Source organism: Arvicanthis niloticus, chromosome 2 (genome assembly GCF_011762505.2).
Source record: "Arvicanthis niloticus isolate mArvNil1 chromosome 2, mArvNil1.pat.X, whole genome shotgun sequence".
In the NCBI taxonomy this organism is placed as follows: domain Eukaryota; kingdom Metazoa; phylum Chordata; class Mammalia; order Rodentia; family Muridae; genus Arvicanthis; species Arvicanthis niloticus.
In genome coordinates this window covers 58,697,786-58,721,519 of record NC_047659.1, presented here as the reverse complement: position 1 = coordinate 58,721,519, position 23,734 = coordinate 58,697,786, and the positions used below count along the sequence as shown (strand labels likewise).

The 23,734-nt window shown below is 37.7% G+C and overlaps 1 protein-coding gene across 2 annotated transcripts; it reads left to right on the top strand.

Moving 5' to 3' along the window:
- Positions 1-134: 134 nt before the first annotated feature.
- Zswim2 (zinc finger SWIM-type containing 2) lies at positions 135-22,144 on the top strand. 2 transcript variants are annotated; one of them, XM_034496365.2, is made up of 9 exons: positions 135-369; positions 1,586-1,662; positions 2,901-2,941; positions 9,393-9,603; positions 10,813-11,064; positions 13,746-13,830; positions 15,529-15,638; positions 16,558-16,711; positions 17,590-22,144. In XM_034496365.2, exons 1-9 carry the CDS (start codon positions 205-207, stop codon positions 18,388-18,390), a joined length of 1,896 nt encoding a protein of 631 aa, XP_034352256.1. In that variant the 5' UTR covers positions 135-204; the 3' UTR covers positions 18,391-22,144. The 2 variants fall into 2 exon arrangements, with proteins under 2 accessions (XP_034352256.1, XP_076785077.1); XM_076928962.1 differs by having other exon boundaries at positions 161-369; positions 17,598-17,746.
- Positions 22,145-23,734: the final 1,590 nt, after the last annotated feature.

The following is a 23,734-nucleotide window of genomic DNA, read 5'->3' as shown; positions in this document are numbered from 1 at the left end:
AAAGTTTGCAGCTGTACCTGTGACCTCAGGTTTGAAAGTCTAAGCATGGACTTCGAAAATTTCTCCAACCCCAACTAGAGCAGAGCAGGCTGGGGCGCCTAGGACAGAACTGCCGTTACCACAGCAACTGCGCTGCACGCTGTTGCCATAGAGACCCAAGGCGCCTCAGAAAGCTTAACGTAGAGGCGCCACGGCCTGCCAGGGATGCTTCGCGGAGGCTGTAAAGCCTCAGAAAAGCGAAGACATTTAAGTGAGAGCCTCAGCTGGCAGCAAGACCAGGCACTGAATAGCAGCATCTATCTCCTACGACAGATCGGCCCCACAGGCTTTCTACTGAGGGAGGAGGAGCCAGAAAACGGGGATTTCCGAGTAACTACCGCACCACCAATCTCCCTTGGGGATTGGGGGATGGGGAGTAGGAGAAGGGCGGGAGGGGCGGGGTAGGGGAGGTGCCCCAAGCCAACTTCTCAATTCCTGCAAACAGACAGGCCTCACAAGAGGAATCATTCCCACAAGTGCGCCCAGACTTTAAAAATGAGCACGTTACAAAAGGAAATAGAGTTTGCCAGAAAATGTTCTTCCTTGATAGTTAGGAACTCGAATTGCCTCCAATTCTTGTAAAATGGTGGACCTCGAGTTTTAGTATTAAAAACAAATATAGGAGAGGGTTATATGAATATTTGGTTTGTGGTATGTATTCCTGGATGCCTTGTTCACCAGCCCTGTAAATCAAATGAGAATCATAATATTTTCTAAATATTTGCTCATTAAAATCAGTTTCTCTATAATGGTTTCTATGATCATTTTCTTTTTGCTCACTTTTAAAACTGTAACAGCTGTCATTAAAGGGTAATTTAAATGTTGATACTTTGAAAGCGTGTGTGTGTGTGTGTGTGTGTGTGTGTGTGTGTGTGTGTGTGTGTAAGAGTTCCATTTCATTTTGTTAAAAGAGAACAGATGTCTCATATTTACATGTTCTGCTCTTGTCTGTCAAAAATGAGCCACTGAACACTCCCTTCCCTGTTGCTTTAGAAATTTTAAATCTGTTGCCTCGTAGTTCAGAGTACTGGGTACAGTTCATCACTCTGCGATTTGTCCAAATTTATTGAGTTTAACAGTTTTAGCCTATATGGCCTTAAATAAAATTAATCCTCTCTACCGAAAGTAAAATCCAAATGCAAAAGTCAATCAACTAATAAATCAATCAATACATAATCAAAGTGAGCAAGCCAATTTGCAAAAGCCATTTAACTTAAAGCCATTTAAAAAAAAAAAAAGTAATGGTTTGGAGGGAGAGCTTTTAATTTTAGATTTAATTTCACCTAAGTATAGACGACCTTTAGAAAATGTGTTAATTCACAGTGCCAGTTGTTAACTAAGGCCACAAATAAAGGAGTAGAAACCCAGTTTCGAATATTAAGAGAGACTATTTCTCAGAAGGCCCTGTTCGATCATATCCAATGTTCGGAGCCACTAAACCAATCAGTAATTTAAATCTCCTTTAATCTAGTTATTTTATCAATTTAGTTTTACCCTAACTCTTAATGGGATTTATTTATTTATTTATTTTACTTTTACTTTAAAGGTTCTGCTTGGGAACCCACACGAGTGCAGCTGCCCCACATTTCTGAAGAGGGGGGAACTATGCAAGCACATATGCTGGTGAGTAACTGTTAGCAATGGTCCTCCACAAAGAAACATGCGTTACCGCTGTTCATGGTTTGAATACACCAAGAATAAGGAAGTTTGCTATTGAGGGAACTAAAACCTAAAATGGCCATAATCTACCAGCATGTTTCTTAGGACTGCAAGCATCCCATTTCAGTCTAGAAAATGAGTAAACCAATTGAGAAACATTTAATAATATAAAGCAGAAAAAATGTTAATACATATTATGTGCAGAAATGTGAAATCTAACTATCAAATCTATGCTTACTCTTGAAACATTGCTGTCTTCAACAACTTCCTGTCTCTTGAAACACTGTCATGAAAATTGTGTTGTTTTCTATATGGCAGGTTTCAGACATTTTTTTGTTTTCAATATAAATATTTTGCAGATAAAAATGAAATAAATATTTTTATAAAATAAATATATAAAATAAATTTTTTGAGATAAATTTTGAGATAAAAATGAAGACTCTAATTGAAGGATACTTCTCAAATCTGAAACTTGGACAGTGTTAGGGAAGACTCTGCATTGGATAATTATTTTCCACGCATAGAAGATAACCTCACCGTTTAGTTAGTAGGCCCTACTTAACTTTGCTTTGCCTTCCTATACTCACACCAACAAATCAGTAAATACACCCTTTAAAAAACATCTTAGGGGTGTGTGTGTGTGACAGGCCAGGGTATGGTTATTCCTTTCTGCTTTTAATATACTATAACTCATTTCATATGATATTTTAAATATAAACTAAATGGAAATATTACCCAGGTGTATAGTATATATTAGTGTAATTAATACTGAAGGACATTTATTATATAGTTTTTAAAATATGTGTTTTCATGCTCTTGAAAGTCATAGTTTTAGTGAGATTTGAAAGTTTTCTACGGTACATTAAAATGGTAGATGTGGAAAAACAGTCACGTGACAGTCACTTGTAAGGAAGTTAGAAGAAATATTGGCAATACCTGAATTTCTTTACTATTCCTTGAAGGACTGTGTCTTGAGAAAGAAAGGCATTCTGTCTCTAATCAATCCCTTTAGCATGACATAATTTGCCTGTCAATCTTACATCAACTTATCTTAAAACATAACTATAATTAACAGAAAATTGATTGTTTGTTTATAACATTTTCGGCATTAAATTATTCTCTTTATAGTTTACATGTTCAAACAATGTTTTAAGATTATATCCAAATAAATGCTTTAATTTTTTTCTACTTGTGAATATTAGGGTGTTATTGAAAAAATTCAAGCTTCCAAGGAATCATGAATGTAAGTTTCTGACTTTTTATTTTCTAATCCTTTACTAATTTGAAATTAACAAAACTATAAGCCTTTCATTTAAACATATTCTAAACTTGAATGCTTATTTCTTCTAAAGAATCAAGGAACTATCTCTTCCCAAACTTCTTGCAGTTCAGAAAGTTGTTTCATCTTAAGTAAAAATATAAGTTGGTATATCCCACTCAAAGTCAGATTCTTAATAAAAACATGGATGAGGACCACAGAGGTGGCTCCGCAGGGAGAACTGCTTGCAGGGCACGCCTGAAGGCCTGAATTCACTCCCTGAACATAGTGGAAGGAGAGACCCAACCCCTGAAATGACGTCTGAACTCCACATGTACAATTGGTGCATGCTCACATGAAGGAGTAGGCATGTATTAATAATAAAAATACATAAAAACTGACTCAAATTAAAAAAATGTTTTCTTGAAAGTTTGCACAAGATTTAAATTTAGAAAAAAAGCAGAGATGAAACAATAGTATTATTTGGAAGAAAATAACTTTCCTTATGCTAAGCAAAGGTTCATAGTGGTTTTATATACAAAATTTGTATAGAATAAGTAAAAATTTTCAGGTCCCAGAACTACCATGACACATACATTCAAAACTACCTTTGCTAAACCAGGCATGGTGGTACATGCCTTTAATCCCAGTGTTCAGGAGACTGAGACAGGCAGAACTCTGTGAGTTCAAGGCCAGTCTGTTTTACAAAGTGAGTTCCAGTACAGCCAGAGCTATATCATGAAACCTTGTCTCAAAAAATAAATAAATAAATAAATAAATAAATAAATAAATAAAAATAAACCTAGAAAAATAATTTGGCTGAAATTTTTGTGCAAAAATGTTTTTACACATTTTATACTACTAAAATTTGGTTCTAATGACCTCAAAAATAGAAGAAAAACATCTTACTTTGTATAGATACTGTTGTTTGTACAAAAGTAATATCTATAACTGAGGAGTTGTTTAGTATTCAACCTAAGGACTAAATTTTGAATTTTAGTAATTAATGTTCATAATATTCATGAAAAGTCAAAGTGACAATCTCATTAAACATTTTTAATTCAAAACTTTTATTTAGGCAAATCCATTCCCCCACCCCAACTATTATACAAATGTATTTTAATGGTACGTTAAAAAATAAATTAACATTGGTGTTTTCTTGTGCTTCCTATAATTTTAGTTAACTCAGCCATTCTGGATTTCTGACGGGGTTGAAAACATATAGTCTCATAGCCAATCCTGGCTATTTACCTTGAGAGAAAAGATCTGAGTGGATGGTTTTCAGCTGACATTCATTCTAAAGCCAAGGAAAAAGCCAGATTCAGAACTAAGTGTTTAAGTTAGGAGAGATGACAGAGGTTCTGGTTAGTCAACAAATGATGGACTGGATATTAGGATTATCTTGTACCTCACTGGTACAAATTGGCATAATTATGCTCTAATTGTATTTTGAGAGAAAAGTTTTATTTTAACAGGAAGGGTGATATGTAGGAGGAGCTAAGGTGGGAGGAGTACTGAGAGGAAGAGAAGGAGTAAGGAGAGGAGAAGAAGAAGGAGAGGAGAAGCTAGGTGATGAGAGAGAGAAAAAGAGAGAAAAGGGGGGGGGATATCGAAGCAGATGTTCACGTGTCTCCAACAGTCAAAGATAGTTGATATATCTAGGTTGGGTATTGGGTTACACTTCTGATTGAGCATTACCAAACTTACAAAGCCTTTGATTAACATTTTTAAAAAGTGTATAAAAGCAAAAAGGAAAAAGGGAGCATGGGATAGGGGTTTTCTGGCGGCGGTGGGGGTGGGGGGAATGGGGAAAGGGGATGGCATCTGAAATGTAAATAAAATATCCAATAAAAAATTTTTTTTTTAAAATTGGTGTTTTCACTCTTGGTCACTTAAGTCTACACAGTCTCTCAGAAATGTCTCCTACTTTTTACAACTCCAGCTGTTAATTTTGTACTGCTGATTGCCACTTAGCCACCGTCCATCATTTTCAGCTGCCTTCTGGAAAGCTCCTTTTGAAGGCCCCACGGACATTTTGAGCAGCAGATTTCCCTGATCTGTGTTTCCCTCTCATACGTCAGATGTCACGTGACCAAGGGGCCTGCTTACAGCTTCAGGAACTTGTCCTATTATCATCAAGGCAGTAAGCAGGCAGGCACTGCGGTTGAGAGCTACATCCTGATCCGAAAGCAGAAAGAGAGACACTAGCCCTGGCATGAGCTTTATGAAACCTCAAAGCTCTCATCCAGTGACCCACTTCCTCCCACAGGTCCACACTTATCAATCCTTCTAATCCGATCAAAGAGGACTACCTGGTAACTAAGCATTCAAATATATGAGCCTAAGCTGGGTATTCTTCAAGCCATCACTCATTCTGACTTCCCATTTTATTTCCTTAATGAACCTAGAAATCATGAGATTCTTCATTTGTCTTCTCATACTCTTCCGTGTCGAGTCGTTCTCCCGACCCTGTTTATTCTGCACCCCATTTTTTCCTAAGGTTTCCTGGCTGTGGTGTTCTTACCATCATTCCACTCCCTTACTCCTGTTCTCAACAGCTTCACTGTTTTGTACCTCCTCAGTCACCTCTGCAAATCCTTTCTGCGTGTTGACAAGGTTGTATAACCTCATACATATATATTTTTTCTATTTCAACATTAAGTTAAATGTTGACTTTCTCCAAAAGTCTCATTCTTGCTGATCTTAATATTGTCTTTACATATGATAGTCACGAGCTTCCAAGTTTCAGTTGAAGAGCAGAAATGAAAGACGAGCCATATATGAAATTTTGTAGCTGGAGTTTTGTAAGAATCAAAAAGAAACTGGGAAATAATGAAAAAACATATTTCAACTTAATACAGCAAAATAAACTGTCCTGCATTAGGAATAGAAATTAGAAATGTTATTCTTTTGTTTTTGTTTTGTCTTCAAAATCTAATGTTTTATAAATTCTCAGGATCTGTACTCAAGCATTATATTTCAGTTGCTAACATTAGAGCTGCGTAGTCCAGTGTATGAAAATATCATAAGAAAACCTATTACTTCATATGCTAACTTAAAAATAAATTACAAAAAGAAAATATAGACTTATATAATACCCAAGTCATCACAAACATACTCATAAAAGCATTGTTAACTACAGATAATCAGCTGTAAACATAAACAACAGAAAATTTACTTCACTTTTTTTTCAGACATATTAGCTAAATCCAGGCATATGACAGTTCCTATTGCCAGTGGCTAAAATATTAGACAGCATAGCTTTAAGTATATGTATTAGGCACATTCTCACTTCAAAAACAGCATTTTACAATGGATTTTTCTAATATTTCATGTGCTTCATACTTGGTGAAGGCAAAAGCCATTATTTTTCTGTTGGTACAGAAAGTATTTAATTATTAAATGGTTTATACTGACTGTATACATTAATTTTGAAACTTTATACTTCCTAACTAAAATAAATATTTTGAATATTGAACTCTGTTTCTCCCAAAAGCATATTTCTAATCAAACTTAAATATATCATAGAGTGGTTTGTTTTGAACTCAATGGTGTATAAAGTTATCTGTTAAATTATTCATTGATAAATAAAAAACATTTAAAAAGAAACTTTCAAAATTTCACATAATATACAGAATTTTATTTTATATGTTGCTCTTATGATTATATATACACACATATACTAAAAATGTAAAAATATGTACACCTATTTTATTTGAATTCTGTATTCTGCTTTTCCCACACAATTTGTATCACTTTCTATTTTTAATGTTATGTGTTTGTTGTAAATTTGCCAAGTGGCCGATGTTCCACTCACTATAGCATATCAAAATTAACTTCCTATTATTCAATATTTATTTCACTTCTACTTATTATATTCTTTTGTATGACACCTTCTTATTTTAACTTTTGGATCCTAGCAAGTTATTAATTTTAATAGCCATATTAAGAATTTTTGTTTGCTTCTCATACAAATTGCTCTTTTAAATACTTTCACTGATTTACCATGAGTTCAGAAGTGCGTCAATATTTTGATGTTCGTGTTTTAGGTTCATGTTTAATAGAACTTATAGATATTGACCACATATTTAAGTCTCTCCTAGAAATAAAGATACGGAGAAACATTTTGACCTGTTAGTATTACTGTAACTTTAGGACGAAACAGACTAGGTCATAGAAAATATAAATAAGAGCAGATGCAAATTGATAGTGATTTATTCATGCGTACTAAATTAAGCAAGAGATTATTTTCACTCTCAGATGTCAAACATTCCTATGCACAAATCCCAAATGCCTCCAAACAACATATTAAGTATAGAAAGTTTATGCTTTCACTCATTATTATTTATTTCATAGATTTAATTTTAATGTCTTTGCATTATTCTTGTTTTAATTCACTTGAAAGAAGGAAGAAAGAAATTCTTTCAGTAATTTACCAATCAACTGTGTGGTGATGCAGAGATGATCAATTCAAACCAAACACCGTCCTCCACCCTGCAGCAACACATGCAGACGCCACATTAACAAAAACCATAGGAGAGCCAGCAAAAGAAATTCCAAAAAACTATTGCCATTATAAGATCGGCGTTATGAGATTGCCATTATAAAAGATTGTTCAAAAGAGCTGAGACAGTGCACATGAAAAGAAAAGAAATCGTTTTCACAGTAGGAAGAAGCCACAGAGAAAGCATACAGAATGCAAGGAACACACGTTCAAAGAGGTGTCATTTCTGAAACAATTTTGAAAGAATTTTTTAGTTTTATTCCAATAAACTGCTAAAGGATAATTTATACATAAAGGAATGCACGTGGAAAACGAGGAGCTGGATGGTAGCCTTGCAAATCTCAGTAGAATCAGAAGAGAGGTCAGCTAAAATAAGAGACGAACACACACACTAAATAAAACATAATAAATACGCAATGGATTTGCTTGCCTCATATTCTCAAGACCGTAAGACCGGTAACTAAGTAAAATTTTACTCTTGTAATAGATTGAGGTTGTTAGACAAGGCTAGCTCCCTTGCTCTTGTCTTACGTAACATTACTGTTGGTCTCATATATTGCTTTTTCCGTGTGATCTGGCAGTGCTTCTATTACTGTCTAATTCATTTTATACCACACAGAACAGTTTCTGGGCAGCCTCTCTTGTAAAATTCTTAAATGTGCAATCTTTTGTTCATTTTCTTTTTTATGTTCTCCCTTTTCTTTTTTAAAGATAGCAGATGTTGCTGTTTCTCTATGACAAATAGCACTCCTCCTCCAAGTACTGGGTAATTAAAGTTTGATTTTCTCCCACAGCCCACCTGCGCCCGCCACGCCACCTCAGACAAGAAACAAAAGGTTTCTGTATTGAAACAGAAATACCATTTTTTTGCAGTTCCTTCAGTGTTTAATTGGGGGGGTCTTTCCAAGAAAACAAGAGCTTTCACACCCCTGCGTAAAATATTTAACTTACATGTATTTAAAACATACAACATAAACAGAACTCGGGAGACTAACAACCAGAATTTAAACTGTGCTATGTTAGGTAGAGAAGGCAGATGGGGGAAGGAGCCCTGGATGGGGAGAAAGAATCGCAACTTTTAAGACTAAAATGACATACAAGACAGTTGTTTGTAGAAGCAGTAGGATGTGGGAAATCCATAACCCAAGAATGTGCATCCCAAGGGTACAGGCAATGGCAGTGTCCAAGTCCGCCATGACAGAGATGACCAAAGCTCTCTCTTCAGGGATACAAAAATAAAACAGAAAAAAGCCACAAGTATCATCTAATAGAGAGCCCCCTGTCTGTTGTGCACTCATTAACAAACACTAGCCGTGTGTACATATCCATACTCTCCTGTTTTCTCTATGTATTCTTCCTGTGGCTTAATTCATTCAAGCTTTTATTCATTTTCTTCATTTATGTTTGTGTACATGTTTGTGTCTCTATGGGTGTATGACTGACATGGGGGTGTCCACTGAGGCCAGGAAGAGGCTGTTGGAATCTCTGAAGCTGGAATTGCAAGGGTACTGGGAAATGAACCTGTGTCCTCTGCAAGTTCAATACATGCTCTTAACTAATGAGCCATGTCTCCCACCCTTATTGTAAGACTGCTGTATATTGACGAAGTGTTTGTTTGCCAGCACATGAAAGGACCAAATGTCAGCACCATGACAATCCTAGGGTAATAGTATCATACCCCTAGCCCGTGATGCAGGCTGTACTAGCTTCAGTAACAAGGTAGGGGGAAGGCAATTGTATTGTTTCTATAAATTGCTCTTTTCTAGCCGTTTTCCTCCCATTAGAACACAAAGAAGTGGTCACCGTGACTAGAACATTCCAACTAGTACTATCTTTCTCATATTTGAAGGAAAACTATAACTCAGCCTGTTACTACATCTTTATGTTTCCTCTCCTGCCACCAAATTCCAATGCTTCAACATTTTTCACCAGCTGCTTTCCAGTTGGGTCTTACTGAAGGAGAAATAAATGACTTGCTACGCGGGATACATCAGGTCCAAACTCCACAGCTTAGAGCAAGTGCTGAGACTGCACATGTGGAAGACGACGGCTACCTTAAGCAGAAGGACATCAGTGCAGGGGATATCTGCCCTATTTGTCAAGAGGTGCTGCTGGAGAAAAGGCTCCCTGTCACCTTCTGCAGGTAATGATGCCTTTGCCTTTGTATTCTAAAGTCTTATGAAAATTCTCAATTAGTATTCCTAGGAAGTTACATTGTGAGATTCCTCGATAGAAGAAATAAAAGCCTCCTGTGTGTCTAATGTTTATTTCCTTTGTGTTCTTTTGTTTCCTAGTATGTATCTTATGAGATGTCCCGCTCTTCTAAATATTTCTAGGCTATGTTTTAAAGGTAAAAATTGAACGTATCAGTCCATAGTTGTTCATCCCTCTGCTTTAATTCATTAAGACTAGGAAGACTTTTCTTTATTAAGCGTTTTTTACATTTATTAATTGACTGATCGAGTGATTTGGTAGGTGGGTAGAGTCACACGCCTTGGCACATGTGAAGGTCAGAGGGCAATTGTGGAAGCTGATTTTTCTCCTTCCACTTTGTGTGTTCCAGCGATGAGCTCACTACCCTGACCACTGGGCACCATTTCCCAGCTCACCAGTCCTTGGTTTTTTCTTCATACAGGGGAAATGATATGATGACAACAATATTTTCTGCATGTAAAGATGGTTTTATTTTGAAGTTGTAAATGTTCTTTTCAATCTTTAAGAAATTCTATCTTCTAATTTAAGGTGTTCAGTGTTTTTTGCTAATGAGCAAAGGTCATATTACTCTTCATGGCACTCAGGCTGGACTTTAGAGGGTGCCATTTGCAGATTAAATCTCTTCTTTGTCTTTTGTCTCCTGTGTATTTGCCACATGTTTGACTCCTATTTTGCACATTTCCATGTGACTGCTTTTATCAAATATTTAAAAGGTACAAACTATTTCCCCAAACATTATTTCTTCTCCCCCCAGAGATTGCTCACATGTTTACGACGTCTCATGATTTCTCAATAAAGCAAAAGAGAGAAAAGAAGGGGAGGATCAAACCCCCTCTGCTCAAAGAATTAGCGTTTTAACTTTGATTTGTGTTGAAGCTACACTTATTATGGCCTTATGAGTGAAAATTAATTTTATGATGTAAATCCTGCACCATTTCCTCTAAAGGCAAAATTTGTATTTGGAATTCTGGTAAAGATGGCAAATTAGACTTTTGTGTGTTTGTAATCCAGCTGTATCTAGAAATCAGTTTGAAGTGCATCTTATAAGGAATAAAGATGATCCCAGAGAGGTCTTTACTTAAATATTTATAACAAATATATACAATAAATGATAACACTTGAATTTTATTTCTGATAGATTTGGTTGCGGCAATAACGTTCACATCAAATGCATGCGGATCTTAGCTAACTACCAAGACACGGGGTCAGACAGTTCCATGGTAAAATGTCCGCTGTGCAGAGAAGAGTTCGCACCATTAAAAGTTATCCTGGAGGAGTTCAAAAACTCCAACAAACTTATGACTATATCTGAGAAAGAACGACTGGACAAACACCTCGGAATTCCCTGTAATAACTGTAACCAGCTGCCAATCGAGGGGAAGTGCTACAAGTAAGTCTCCAATGCTCACAGCTCTGAGCATTAGTGCACCTGCCCTTTAGACTGCCCCCCTCTCTCCTTCATGCCCTGTGTTTGCCTTATTCGATGCCAGCTTGCTTGGGATTTCATTTTATTTTCCTTGCTTTTGCAAGAACATTGGCTTTGCATTCTCACATGCATTGGCTGTGAAGCAATATCTGGAAACTCTGGCATTATTCTTATTTCTTTGCCCTAGGTGAGTTTCCATGTTCAGGAAACTATAACACTATAACTATAACACTGTGGACCACAGACGAGAGGGCCATGGCCAAAGTCTCCTAATAGTCACAGAAGGATATTGATTAGATAGGCTGAACTTTAAATCCACTTCCATCTACCCCAAATCACAAACTATATCTCCATCAGCCTTGAGCGTTGTTTTATTTTCATTCATATTCACCTCAGTGCTAGCAAAAACAATATTATTCATAGAGAAAACAGTTTGACTGTTCTATGTGTAATCCCAAACTTTCCTATAATTGCCACAACTATACAATTGCTATGCCTTGGTAACTATGATTTCTTGAATAAAATTTTGAGTTGTATATTAAAAAAAAAATGCTTTGCTTCAATCTTCATTAAAATTTTCCTGAAATATATCAATGTACTTTTCTATTTTCCTAAAATTAGACTATGATCAGTCAAATCAAATATTTAGTTTAACTTTCTGATGGAATAGAATTTTTTTTAACCTCAGCAGTACTTTGTACCTTTGTTCTTCAATTTTAAACCTACACTACATAGAAGAAAATTAATCATGAACAGAAATCAGTATTGGAAAATGGCTAGCCAAAGAGGGTCCCACGGAGGCATCTAACTTGAAAAAAGGACAGAACTTGCACAGACTTTTAGCACAAGGTGGGCTAGCTCAGTAATGTTGGTTTTAGGAATGCTGGTCTTCAGCAGCTGTTGCATGGATACTTTAAACATTGTTGTAAACTGTGCATTGGAACACTTAGGGACCAAATGTCCTGTGTGAGAGAGAAGGGTGTGAAGAGGAACCATGGGGACAAAACGGAAAAAATCCCTGGCACTTGTACTCACAAATTCCTCAAAGGGTTGATTAACTGATTCTATCAAAGATGATGAAATGCTATTGCCCTGTAGATGTTGATGATGGGCAAGTCCTCAGCCAGGGTGTTGTCTGTTTTCTGTCCTGGAGGATTGTCCTTCCAGAAACAACTAAGTTGATTCCCTCTGGACTGTGCTTCCCTGCCCCATGCTCATTCTCATCTGAGGGAAATTTCTCGTAACTTGTCTTGGGATTTGGCTAACAACTGATTACAAATCAGAATTGTATCTGTGACATTTGTGACTCCACCTCCTACTCTTTCCTTCACGTACTGAACATTTCAGTCAGCCCCAAAATCAAATTCTACTAAATGTGAGCAGTAGTTTACCCTTCGTTACTGTGTCCTGACGAAACTGATTCATCTTTTATTTTAGTTTATAAAACATCAGATTATGTTCAAGTGCAGTTACTTAAGCTCTTATCCCAGCCTACCCTGATGTATCTAGCAAACTGCAGCATTTCTGGTTCATGATCTTGATTATTAAGAATCTACACACATGGATAGATATAATAAATAAACTAGATTATGTGTCTTCTGAAATGTCTGAGGGCATATTTTTCTTATTTCTCAGAGAAATAGCCTTCTAAACACAAGAAAATTCAGATTTAAAAAAGCTTGCCTGGCCAGTTCTCACAAGGCTGAATTTTGCAGCAAGGAAACTAAAATCCTATGTGAAAAATATTTACTAGATAGCATAAGCTTGAAATTCAGTTTCTGTGAAAATTAAAATTTTAAATTATCTTAATAGTTTTTGTTGAGACATCATAAATTATCTTTTCCATTTTATGTGAAAGAAAAAATACTATTCTGTGGCCAAAGAATCATGCTAAGTGTCACCCTATCCTTCATGAGATGACTGAAGAGCAAGGCAGCACAGAAGAAATCATCTGTCTAAGGGCTTATGGGCTTAGGTCACATGGCACACTAGAGAAAGAAATCACTGGGGACTAAATTGATCTGAAAGCATCATGGAAAGGACTTGGAGGAGACAAAGTAATAGCGGTCTCCCAAGTATACCCACGGGCTTATCACTAATCTGAATGTCAGGTTTCGTGACAACAGGAGTCAAATTTGCCATAGTGTCTCGGTTTCTTATCAGTTGACCCTTAAGTAGGATGATCCCGACCTGAATAAACCCAAAATAATCACATGAGCTCTTGAAAGTGAAAGAGGAAGGGGAAAGCGGGAAATATGGCCATGGAAGAGAGGCAGAAAGTGAACCTAAAAGATGGAGCAAGGACCACAAGCCAGGAAGTGTAAGCTGCCTTTAGAATACGGTACAGCCCAGCAAACAGATGTTTTTCTGCAGCCTCAAAAAATGACACAGCTGGGCCAACACTTTATCCCCTTGAGAATCACCAAGCTTCCATTCTACAGAACCCTCTGATAATCAGTGGGTGCTATTTAAGCTAACAAATGTATAGGAAACTCTACAGAAGCAAAGGAAATGAATTCACAGTGTGACCAGAGTGGGCTTTGCCGTGTGTGGATCATTCACTGGGATGTGTGTCAACTTTCTCACCTAAAACAATGACAGTGATCGGGTTTTTCTCTCCTGTGTCTTGACGTGCTGTGTTTCAGGTGCACTGAGTGTGTGGAGTATCACTTATGCCAGGAGTGCTTTGACAGCTGCTACCACCCTTCCCATGCCTTTGCATTCCGTGAGGTAAGTGCCCACCAAAAGCTGATGTGCCATTTGTCGTGCCGAAAAAAACAGCAAATCTAAGAGCATGAAAAGCAGATAACACTCCAGAAGGAAGGGACTGACTTTTAATTTAGAAATTACATTTAGAATTCTCCTGTAAGTATGTACAAAGCAACTGACTTTTGTACTGGTGCTTTATAAATTCTATCCTGGTACCAAGCACTGAGTGTTCTAGCAAAACCTTAAGAGCAGACACTGTAACTGTCAGCCTGAATATGAGCTGTGGAGACCCGAGCCTGTGGGTAGGCTTATCATAACATTTCTGATAACCACTATGGTTTTCCCTTAAAATTTCTCATGCCTACAAATAATACATAGAACTTTTATTGATCCTTTGAATTGTACATTTTAAAAGTATCTCCTGAAGTCTGGTGTGCTGGCACAGACCTGTGATCCCAGCAATGTGGAGTCGAAGGCAGAACAGTCACATGTTTTGAATCAATCTGGGCTACTGATTGAAACCTAACAATAGATATGTGTGCATGTGTGCACTCCTGCATGTGTGCATGAGTGCGTGTGCGTGTGCGTGTGCATGCGTGCGTGCGTGCGTGCGTGCGTGCGTGTGTGTGTGTGTGTGCATGCGTGCGTGTGCGTGTGCGTGTGTGTAGTGATGCTGAGTAATGTTACCTTTTTCTAACTATAAAACTAAAACATCTATACTTACAGTTAATTTTTGTTTGTTTGTTTGTTTGTTTGTTTGAGCCAGGGTTTCTCTGTGTAGCCCTGGCTGTCCTTGAACTCACTCTATAAACCAGATTGGCTTTGCACTCAGAGATTTACCTGATTCTGCCTCCCCTGTGCTAGAATTAAAGGTGTGTGCCACCATTACTTGGCTATAATTAATATTTTTGTATTAAGAAGCAAGCCAGCAAGATAACTCGTTGAGTAAAGGTGTTTGCTGTCAAGCCTAGACACCCAAAGTTCAATTGCTGGGACCTACATGGTCAACAGAGAGAATCTATTCCTCTAATTTAATGTCTGTCCTCAATGCAAGAGCCATGGCATGTACACACACGGGCTTGGGGCTGGAAGAGGGAGTGGGGGAGACAGAGATAGAGAGAGTCAGAGAGAAGGCTAAATTAAATAAGTAATAAAATTGAAGGAGGAGTGATATTGGGTGTGATAATACATAGCTATAATTCCACTCAAAGGCTGAGGATTACTAATTCAATGGCAGTCTGGACAACATTAGGAACTTACAAAAGAGGAGGACAGAGATTTTCTCAGTGATCTGGATACTTGTTGCTCTTCCAGAGGACCCAAATAGTGGCTCAAAACTCTCCCATAACTCCAGTTCCAAGGCCTGTGGGCACAAAGCATACACATGGTACACAATATACATGTAGGCAAAACACCCACACATATAAAATAAATAACATTTTAATTAAAAATAAATTAATGAGTTCAAAGTAATAGATGTAGCTCAGTGTTCTGTTGGTTAAACCAGTGTTGAGAAAGAAAGTAAAGCCGTTCTAGTACACTCACAGCAGGACATGAGATTTGTCAGAAATTTATCATTTTAATGTGGTAAAGTAGATATTCTTACAATGAGCATTTTACAATATGATATTGTTAACATGAAGCCTTGATTAATTTAATCAGAAAACAATTTTTAATAATTTACAAAGTAACATCTACTCTTTTTCTCACCTATTTCAGAAAAGAAACCAAAGATGGAGATCAGTAGAAAAAAGATCAGAAGTTGTAAAATATTTAGATACTAAAAATGAGGGAGAAGCAAACATGCCATGTTTTCAAGAAAAGCAAGGGTAAGAGTCCTAGTAAAATTTACATTTCTTTTGTGATGGGATCTGTAACTTTTTAAATTTAAACGGGTTATATGTGTTCTTTGGTTTCATATTTGTTAAGCAGTTGCACATGTACCCCAAGTAACATTGCACATCCCAGTGAAGAGCAAGGGTCTTAAGTCAGCCTGTTCAAATCCAGTCCTAGTCAAGTACACACTCTCACGATGGGTTTGGGGATACAAACTTCACTTCTCTCTGCACGTTTTTCCCATCTGTAAACAGGGATGGCATTGTGTAACTATGGATATGTATCTGTAGAGTAATGAGAGGCATTAACTTGTTTGTTGACTATGTGAATAAGGTCCACATTTCCCTTAACTCTGCTTTTGTTCTTAAGCACCATTTTGTCTGTCTTACCAGTTTGTAATGACACTGAGTACCAGTTAGTTCAGTCTATCATCTTTATGTTAACCGTACTTTTAACATTGCACTGTTAGTCTCACAGTATTGGGGTAAGCATGGAATTCTCTCACAAACTGTCATCTACCAATTGACATCACTGTCCTTGAATACTGAGCTTACTGTTGTGTACATCATCTGTTGACATGTAAACTAGTTTTTACTTGTTAAACATATGTCTAACTATTTGCTCAAATTGAAATATTCCAGCTTATGGCCCTCAAAATGTTCTCTTTTTTATTGACTTTAAAGTATAAGCAAAAATCTCATCAATATTTCTACTTGATGTGGCTAAATTAAACTGTATTCTTTATGATGTCAGCTCTACCAGGTTCAGGATCTATACAACAAGCATGAACCTCTAACTCAAGAAAACCTTGGGTTCCATTGTATTACTTATGTATTAAATTTGTGCTCTGAATTGCCTTCTGATCTGTAATCAGACATGGGCATTCAGGTCTGTCTGTCTGTCTTTACTCAGTCAGTTTTACACACCGAAGCATGTTGTGAAGTCTCTGCCTCTCCTGCTAATTACAAAGAACAGCAAGCTGCTTGCCCCAGGGTACCAGTGTCGACTTTGTCTGAAGCCATTTTGTCTTGGTCAATATACAAGACTGCTACCATGTACACACAAGGTAAAAGCCACATCCCTTTCTCTTTACTTTTACTAAAAGGCAATTTAGTAATAAATTCAGGAGTAAAGAGGCAGTTGAAGTTCTCCCTTTTATTTTTCAGTTTTGCTCTGTACAGAGATGTTCACTGGCCCAGCACAGGTAGACGGGTTCCTGCAAAGGAGGCAGCTTGCCCCTCATGGCAAATTTGCATTTAGTAGGACTTGCTTCTTTATACACCGTCAAGCTAGGATATAAACGGCACTTTAACTGAATTCTTTTATGTACTTATGTTACATGTGACATACAAAAAGCCTATAGAGTCCTCGCATTGTGCCATGTGTTTTTACAGTTCTCTAGATAAAAATAGAAATGCCTTAATTGAAAATTATTCATGAGAACTCACTATATAATCAAAGTCCAATGTCACTTGACAGCCATAGTTAATAATCATATTCTTCCAAAATAGCATTGTTTAAATAAGCATGTAGAGCTTTAAAGTCACACTTAAACTTAAGCCTGATAGTACTTCTTTATAAGCAAAAATGCATGTGTGTTATTTAGTGTGTTATTGCTAGAGTCATTTTCAATTCTAGTTGGTTATGAATTTTTAATTTTTTTATTTTCATTAGAAGTTATTAGCATGAAAATAATACCTTGAATGGTGAGTTTCTAACAAAGCAAGGAAGGTGATATACGTAAAGGGCCTTACCTTTTACAGTGTAAAATGGAAGTCAGTCAGGACAGGCACTGTATTTATAAATGAATGTGTTCAAATATTTTCATAAAACTTGAGAAGTTGGCATTATCTTGGTCTCTGTTGAATAGTTTCAATATACAACTAGGCTGGAAATTTTTATATGAGTAGCATCTGATGAACTTATAGCATTTTTTGTTTCAAGTTTCACAGGAAATGCATTGACAATTGGTTATTCCACAAATGCAATTCATGCCCTATTGACAGACAAGTCATATATAACCCTCTGATCTGGAAAGGCACAGCCGTGGATGGACAAGCACATCAGCTGACTTCAAACAAAGACATTGCCCGTCTGTCGAAGCAACAAGAGCCAAAACTTTTTATTCCTGGTATTGGATTAGTTTTAAAACAAAATAGAACTGGAATTTTACCTAGCATTCCCCAGTATAATTCAAAAGTATTGACTACATTTCAAAATCCATCAGACAACTATCAGAATATAACAATGGACGACCTATGCTCAGTCAAATTAGATAACTCAGATTCCAGAAAATTAGTTTTTGGATATAAAATTAGCAAACAGTTCCCCACATATCTACAAGATCCAGCCACTGGGCAAATACCATCTCAAACATTTCTTCCCTCCCTTCCTCATAAGAATATTATTTGTCTCACTGGAAGGGAAAGCCCACATATCTACAAAAAAGATCAAACTGGTCAGAGTCAAAAGACAAGCAGAGGTCACAATCATATAAACTATAACACAAGGAAATCTCTCAGTACTACATTAAGACAACACAAGAGAGCAAGTACATTATCTACAGAAGATTTAAATCTTACTATCAACTGGGGTACAACCAAACTTAATTTGTCTAAAAAGCAAAATAATTCCACAGGGAAAGTTAGACAAAAATATGGTCGTCCACTCAGACGACCTGCGTATCACCCTTTACAAACACAAAGTGCTGCTCTGTCTTTAATAATGGAAGGAATTCAACTATGAAAAAAGCATTTTATTACACCAGAAAAAAATTAATATTTAATACACAAAATATTTTATTTGTAGCACATAAGAATCCATGTACACCCTTGACAAATATATATATAAAATACTCTATTGTCATTTTGCCTACTTGTCTGTGAATAACTTACTGTGCTTACAGAAGTCATCCTGCAACATGGGAGACTAAGAAATATGTGTTTAGATGAGAATACTCAAGATGTTACGTATTGTGAATAATGAATAGAGTGGTCATACCTTATTTTAGGCTGACTAATTTTTTCACTAAAGAAATAGATTTTCCCATTTTGAGTCACTGCTCTAAAATGGCCAGAGAATAACATTGCATTCAGGATTACTTCTGGGGAACTACATAGATTTCTCACTTTTTTCACACTAACAATCAGTGAAAACCTATACAAAAGTCCTAATGGTAATCCTTTTGTTATGATTTCCTTAAAGCAGTTTTATTACATATGAAATGAAACATAATACAATAAACCATGACACACTGGCAGTGGGTTAGCCATTTTACTTTTAAGAAATATGTATATTATGAGTACTTTTCTAAGCCAGAGCTATTTTAAAATAACCATTGCTTCAAGAATTCATCTAAAAAAGAATAACGTTTAGATGCTTATTCTATTTTTATATCACATGGCTTGACAAGTTTTCAAATCCTCATTAAAAACTATAGTACTGAGAGGGGAGGCCACAGATGTGGATGGTGGAGGCCAACTCCAGGTGTGTTTATTCAGTAGACATCAACCTTATACTTTGCATCAAAGTCTCTCACTAGGACTGGGGCTCACTAATTCAGCTAGACTTGGCTGTCCATTGAGCCCCAGGGATTCCTATCTGCCTTCACCATCCTGAGATTACAAGCACTGCACTGTTTTGTTGTTGTTGCTGCTGTTGTTTTGCTTTGTTTTGCTTTTCACATAGGTGCTTAGATTCAGGCTTGGGTCTTCATGCTTAGGTAGCAAGCACTTTGTTGATTGAGCCATCTCCCTAGCCTCTCAAATAATACTCTTTATTTTATGTGCATATGTGTATCAGTGCATATATGCAATGCCATAAATATGGAGATCAGAGGAGAACTTGAGGGAGTTAGTTCTTTTCTTCCACCATGTGAGTCCAGGGATCTAATTCAAGTCCTCGAGTGCTTTAGCCCACTTATTAATCTCTAGGGCCATCAAATATTCTTTTTAAACATTACCATATCACTGATTTTTACTATCTATATCATGGAAGGAAATCTCCCATATTTTTGTCATGATAATGGAACACACAATTCTGAGAAACAATTTGTTGTTTTTGTTTTTTAACAAAATCTCAATCGTTCAATTTTATCAATGAAGAGTCTAGAGCCAGATGCTGGAGTGAGAGTCTACTAGGTCAGAGAGGCAGAGAAAACACCTAGGCAACCTTCTTCCTCAACAGACATCCCACCAGTGCCTTAAGCCGCCTCAAATAACAACCTCCTTCAAACAATGTCCCTCCCTTCTACTTCCTGTGCATCTCTCCATCCGTGTTGTGGAATATTTGATCACATTGTGGACCCTGAGATTGTGTTACTTAGTGGAAAACCCTGTTTCTAGGTGTGGTGTGGCTCAGCCCTAGCACACACCTTTCATCCAAGAGCTTTCTGTTTATTGTAAATAGGTTTAAATTAAGTCGGCATAGGTGAAATATGGAGCAAGCAATCAAATTGACAGGGAGTGAACATAGGGAAGAAATAGAGAGAGTAGGAAGAAGTCAGGAAGACAAATACATGCACAGGAAACAGAAGGGAGGGACGTGTAGTCTGAAGGGTTTTGAGACACAATGGAGGAGAACTTTCTTTTCCTTTTGGGACATCAGCTGTGCAGGAAGGTCAGCTAGATACTTTTTCTGCTTCTCTGAGCTAGCAGGCTTTTATCCCAGCATCCTATGCCCAGGAGAAAGCCTGCCAATGAAAGGGTTAACATTTTTCAAAAACTCCTAGCCTAGCAGACTGAACAGAATGAAGCGTGCAGGTTAGCTTGGTCGTGAGTTCTGTTTCAGGAACTTGGCTGACCACAAGATAGATGGTTGGTTACAAATAGGCTCTTAGAGAATAGCCCATACAAAATGTTCCCCATAACTGTTCCTTGGACCCTGTCACAAACTGAATAATGGGCTGGAACTTTCCACAGGCACTCTCCAATAACCCTCCTTCACTCCCCCTGGGTTGTGGTTTTCCCCCCTGAGTTGTGGTTTTTGGCTTTAAATTCTCTCTGTCTCCAAAGCCCCGGGGTCAGACCCCACTGCCCCTGTGTGGGTCATGGGTCTTGACCTCAACATGTTGATCGAAATATACCTCTTGCTAATTGCATCAAGTTCGGTGTCTTGTGAGTTACTGGGTGGCCGTGAATTCCCAAGGCTTGGGTGAGGTCCTCCCTTCATGGGGGCCTTACACCAACATTGCAGAAACAGAGAACATCTGACAGAATTATGGCAGGGGACAGAAGGCATCTGGCAGAAAGCCACAGAGGAGAAATTCGTCTTGGATCAGCTCCAGAGGAAGCATTCGTTTCTAGAGTTTGACTGGATACCCAAGAGACTAGGGAAACTCAAAAGCTGCTAGAGCCTCAAGCCCAGAGCAAGAAATGACACAGGGCCCTCTGAGACAGTGAATCACAGTGATGAGAGACCATGGGTTCCATCAAAATTGATAAGGATACAATCAAAGTAAAAGAAGCTTCCACATGAAAGGCACAAGTCAAAAAATAAAGAGATGCAGAAAGACAGCAATGTAGATGACACAGAGAGCAGATCTCCCCTCACCCCACCTTTTGCCTGGGGACAGCTCAACAAACCAACAGACTGGCAAACTGGCAGACTGGGAAACCTTGATGCTGGAATGGATAATTGCTGAAGGACAGGTGATCAGGACTGCAGTTTTGAAGGATTGGCCCATTATCAGATCTTCAAAAAGACATTCAGGTTGTTAAGATTAGGGGATTGATAATTGTTTCTGTGGTAATAGTTAAACTTGGATTAAAGGTGTGTGCTGGTGCTGAGCCGCACCACAACTAGAAACAGGTTTTCCAGTAAATAGCACGATTGTGGGGTTCATAGTGTGATCAAATATCCTGAAACAACAATTCAAAAGTATGGATTTAAAGACAAATACTTAATTTTTTAAATAAACAACTGAGTTTCCATTAAAAAGCTAAGATCATTTATTTTGCACTAAAACAAAGAAAATTGAATTTGAATTTTTACATTTTCATTAAAAATAATTTTTTTTCTCATACAATACACTGTGAACAGTTTCCTCTACCCTCACTCTTTCCAGCTCCCCATCACCGCCTTTCTGTTCCTCCAGAGCCACTCCCCCTTTGTTTCTTGTAAAAGTAACTTTTATTTACCAGATGTAATTGTCATCTCAGAGGCTTATTGCTGAATAAACTCATCCTTTCTATCTCTTTCTGAACTCTGACTAGCTGGTTCAACTCAGCTATTCTGGCTCAAAACTCCTCTCCAAGGTGATTGATTCAAACTGGATTCTCTCAGCTTCTCACTGAATTGCTCTGCTTGGAAAAAATGCCTCTGAATTCTGAGAACTGACTATACTGACTATACTGGGGGTAGAAAGATTGTAGGACATATTTGAATTTTTTATAAGTATTAAGACTAATCAAGAAAGAGAAAGCAATTAGAAAAATGTAGCAACAATAAATGAACCACATTTTAAAACTGAAAGTTTGGCTTGTTTCTGATATTTAAATGAATACATATATTTGTCAACAAACCCAGAATTTATTAAACTAATTGTTTAAAATATAGGTTAAGAAAAAGCCAAAGTAATTTTTCAGATATTCCAATATTTATTTTCCAACAAATATTTGTCTTCTCAAAATTATCCCTAGGGAAAGGATAAAATGTTTTAGAAAGCAAAACTGTGAAAGAACAAAATGATATCCATATGAGGATTTTGTTGTTTTGCTTTGTTTTGGTTGGTTTGGTTTTTGGAGACAGGGTTTCTCTGTGTAGCCCTGGCTGTCCTGGAACTTACTCTGTAGACCAGGCTGGCTTCGAACTCAGAAATCTGCCTGCCTCTGCCTCCCAAGTGCTGGGATTAAAGGCGTGAGCCACCACTGCCTGGCATGATATCCATATGTTATGCAAGAAAAATGATGCTGTAAAATAGTCTTGTAAGAAGTTCAGGCTCAGGGCTTGAGTCGGCCTGCCCAAGTAAGCCAGCCTTTCAGAGGATTAATCCCTGCTGGAACACAGCATAGCATGATGGCAGCCACAGGAAAAATGTCTGAAATGGAACTAAAAGCCTTTGGGAGTGGCATTGATATCAAACCAGGAACACCTCCAATTAGTGGTCAAAGCATCACACCAACATCTCGTCCATCAGGGCTACATCAACAAGTCCAAACAGCCAGTCTAGCAAAATGAACAGCATTGTTTATCAGAAACAATTCCAGTCAGCCCCTGCCACAGTGAGAATGGCACAGCCGTTTTCTGTACAGTTTGCACCCCAAAAGAGAGCTGTGGGAAGAGGACTCAGCCACAAGACATTTGGTCCTAGGTGTTGGCAAAGCAGAAAGCAGAGGTTCTTCAGTCCACGCAGCGGTTCTTCTCTGAACAGCAGCAGAGCAAACAGATAGGAGGCAAAGCCCAGAACGTGGACAGTGATACAAATAAACCTGAAACTCTGAGTGACCCTCCTGGCACCTATCAGGAAAAAGTAGAAGAAAAGCCACCCCCTGCACCCCACCATAACCACCAAACCTGTTAGAACTGGACCAATCAAATCTCAGGCGATCAAAACCGAAGAAGCAAAATCATAAAGGCTGTGGTTTATTGGGTGCGGGTGGGCAGGGAAAGTGAAGTCAAATAATGCCAGCAGCCACAAGGGTAAAGTGATCTGTGACATTATCCTGTGAGACACACAAGGGGCACAGAGCATTCTACATTGACAGAGCCGCTACACCAATTTCGATGAGGCTCCACAGGCTCGCACCTCCTGTGTAACATTTGCATCTTCAGTTGGTTTATATACAAGTGTGTGACCAGTCTGTTAAGTGCATACAGTTTAGACCTAAGGAGCAGGAAACACCAGAAGTGGAGGAGAGTGATACCACAGAGTAGCTCAGCTGGACACTGGGCGGTCCCATTAATACATCAGCTGTGGTTCTTTTGCTCCTTCGTGTTCTTTGGATGTGTCTGTGGCATTTCTAGGCTTGAAAGTAAAGTGATGCTAACTGGTGCTGGAGAGAGGAGCCTTAATTTTTATTATGTCAGCTCGCTGTTTTTGTAACATGGTGATTTGGTTGAACACAATAAAGTACAGTAGTAACTGATCTCC

Bases quoted from the DNA above. Each gene is read 5' to 3' on its own strand.
- Zswim2 (XM_034496365.2), top strand. From the start codon at position 205: ATGCTTCGCGGAGGCTGTAAAGCCTCAGAAAAGCGAAGACATTTAAGT. The intron at 11,065-13,745 runs GTAAGTCTCCAA...GCTGTGTTTCAG, and splicing joins ATCGAGGGGAAGTGCTACAA to GTGCACTGAGTGTGTGGAGT. The intron at 15,639-16,557 runs GTAAGAGTCCTA...GTCTTTACTCAG, and splicing joins TGTTTTCAAGAAAAGCAAGG to TCAGTTTTACACACCGAAGC.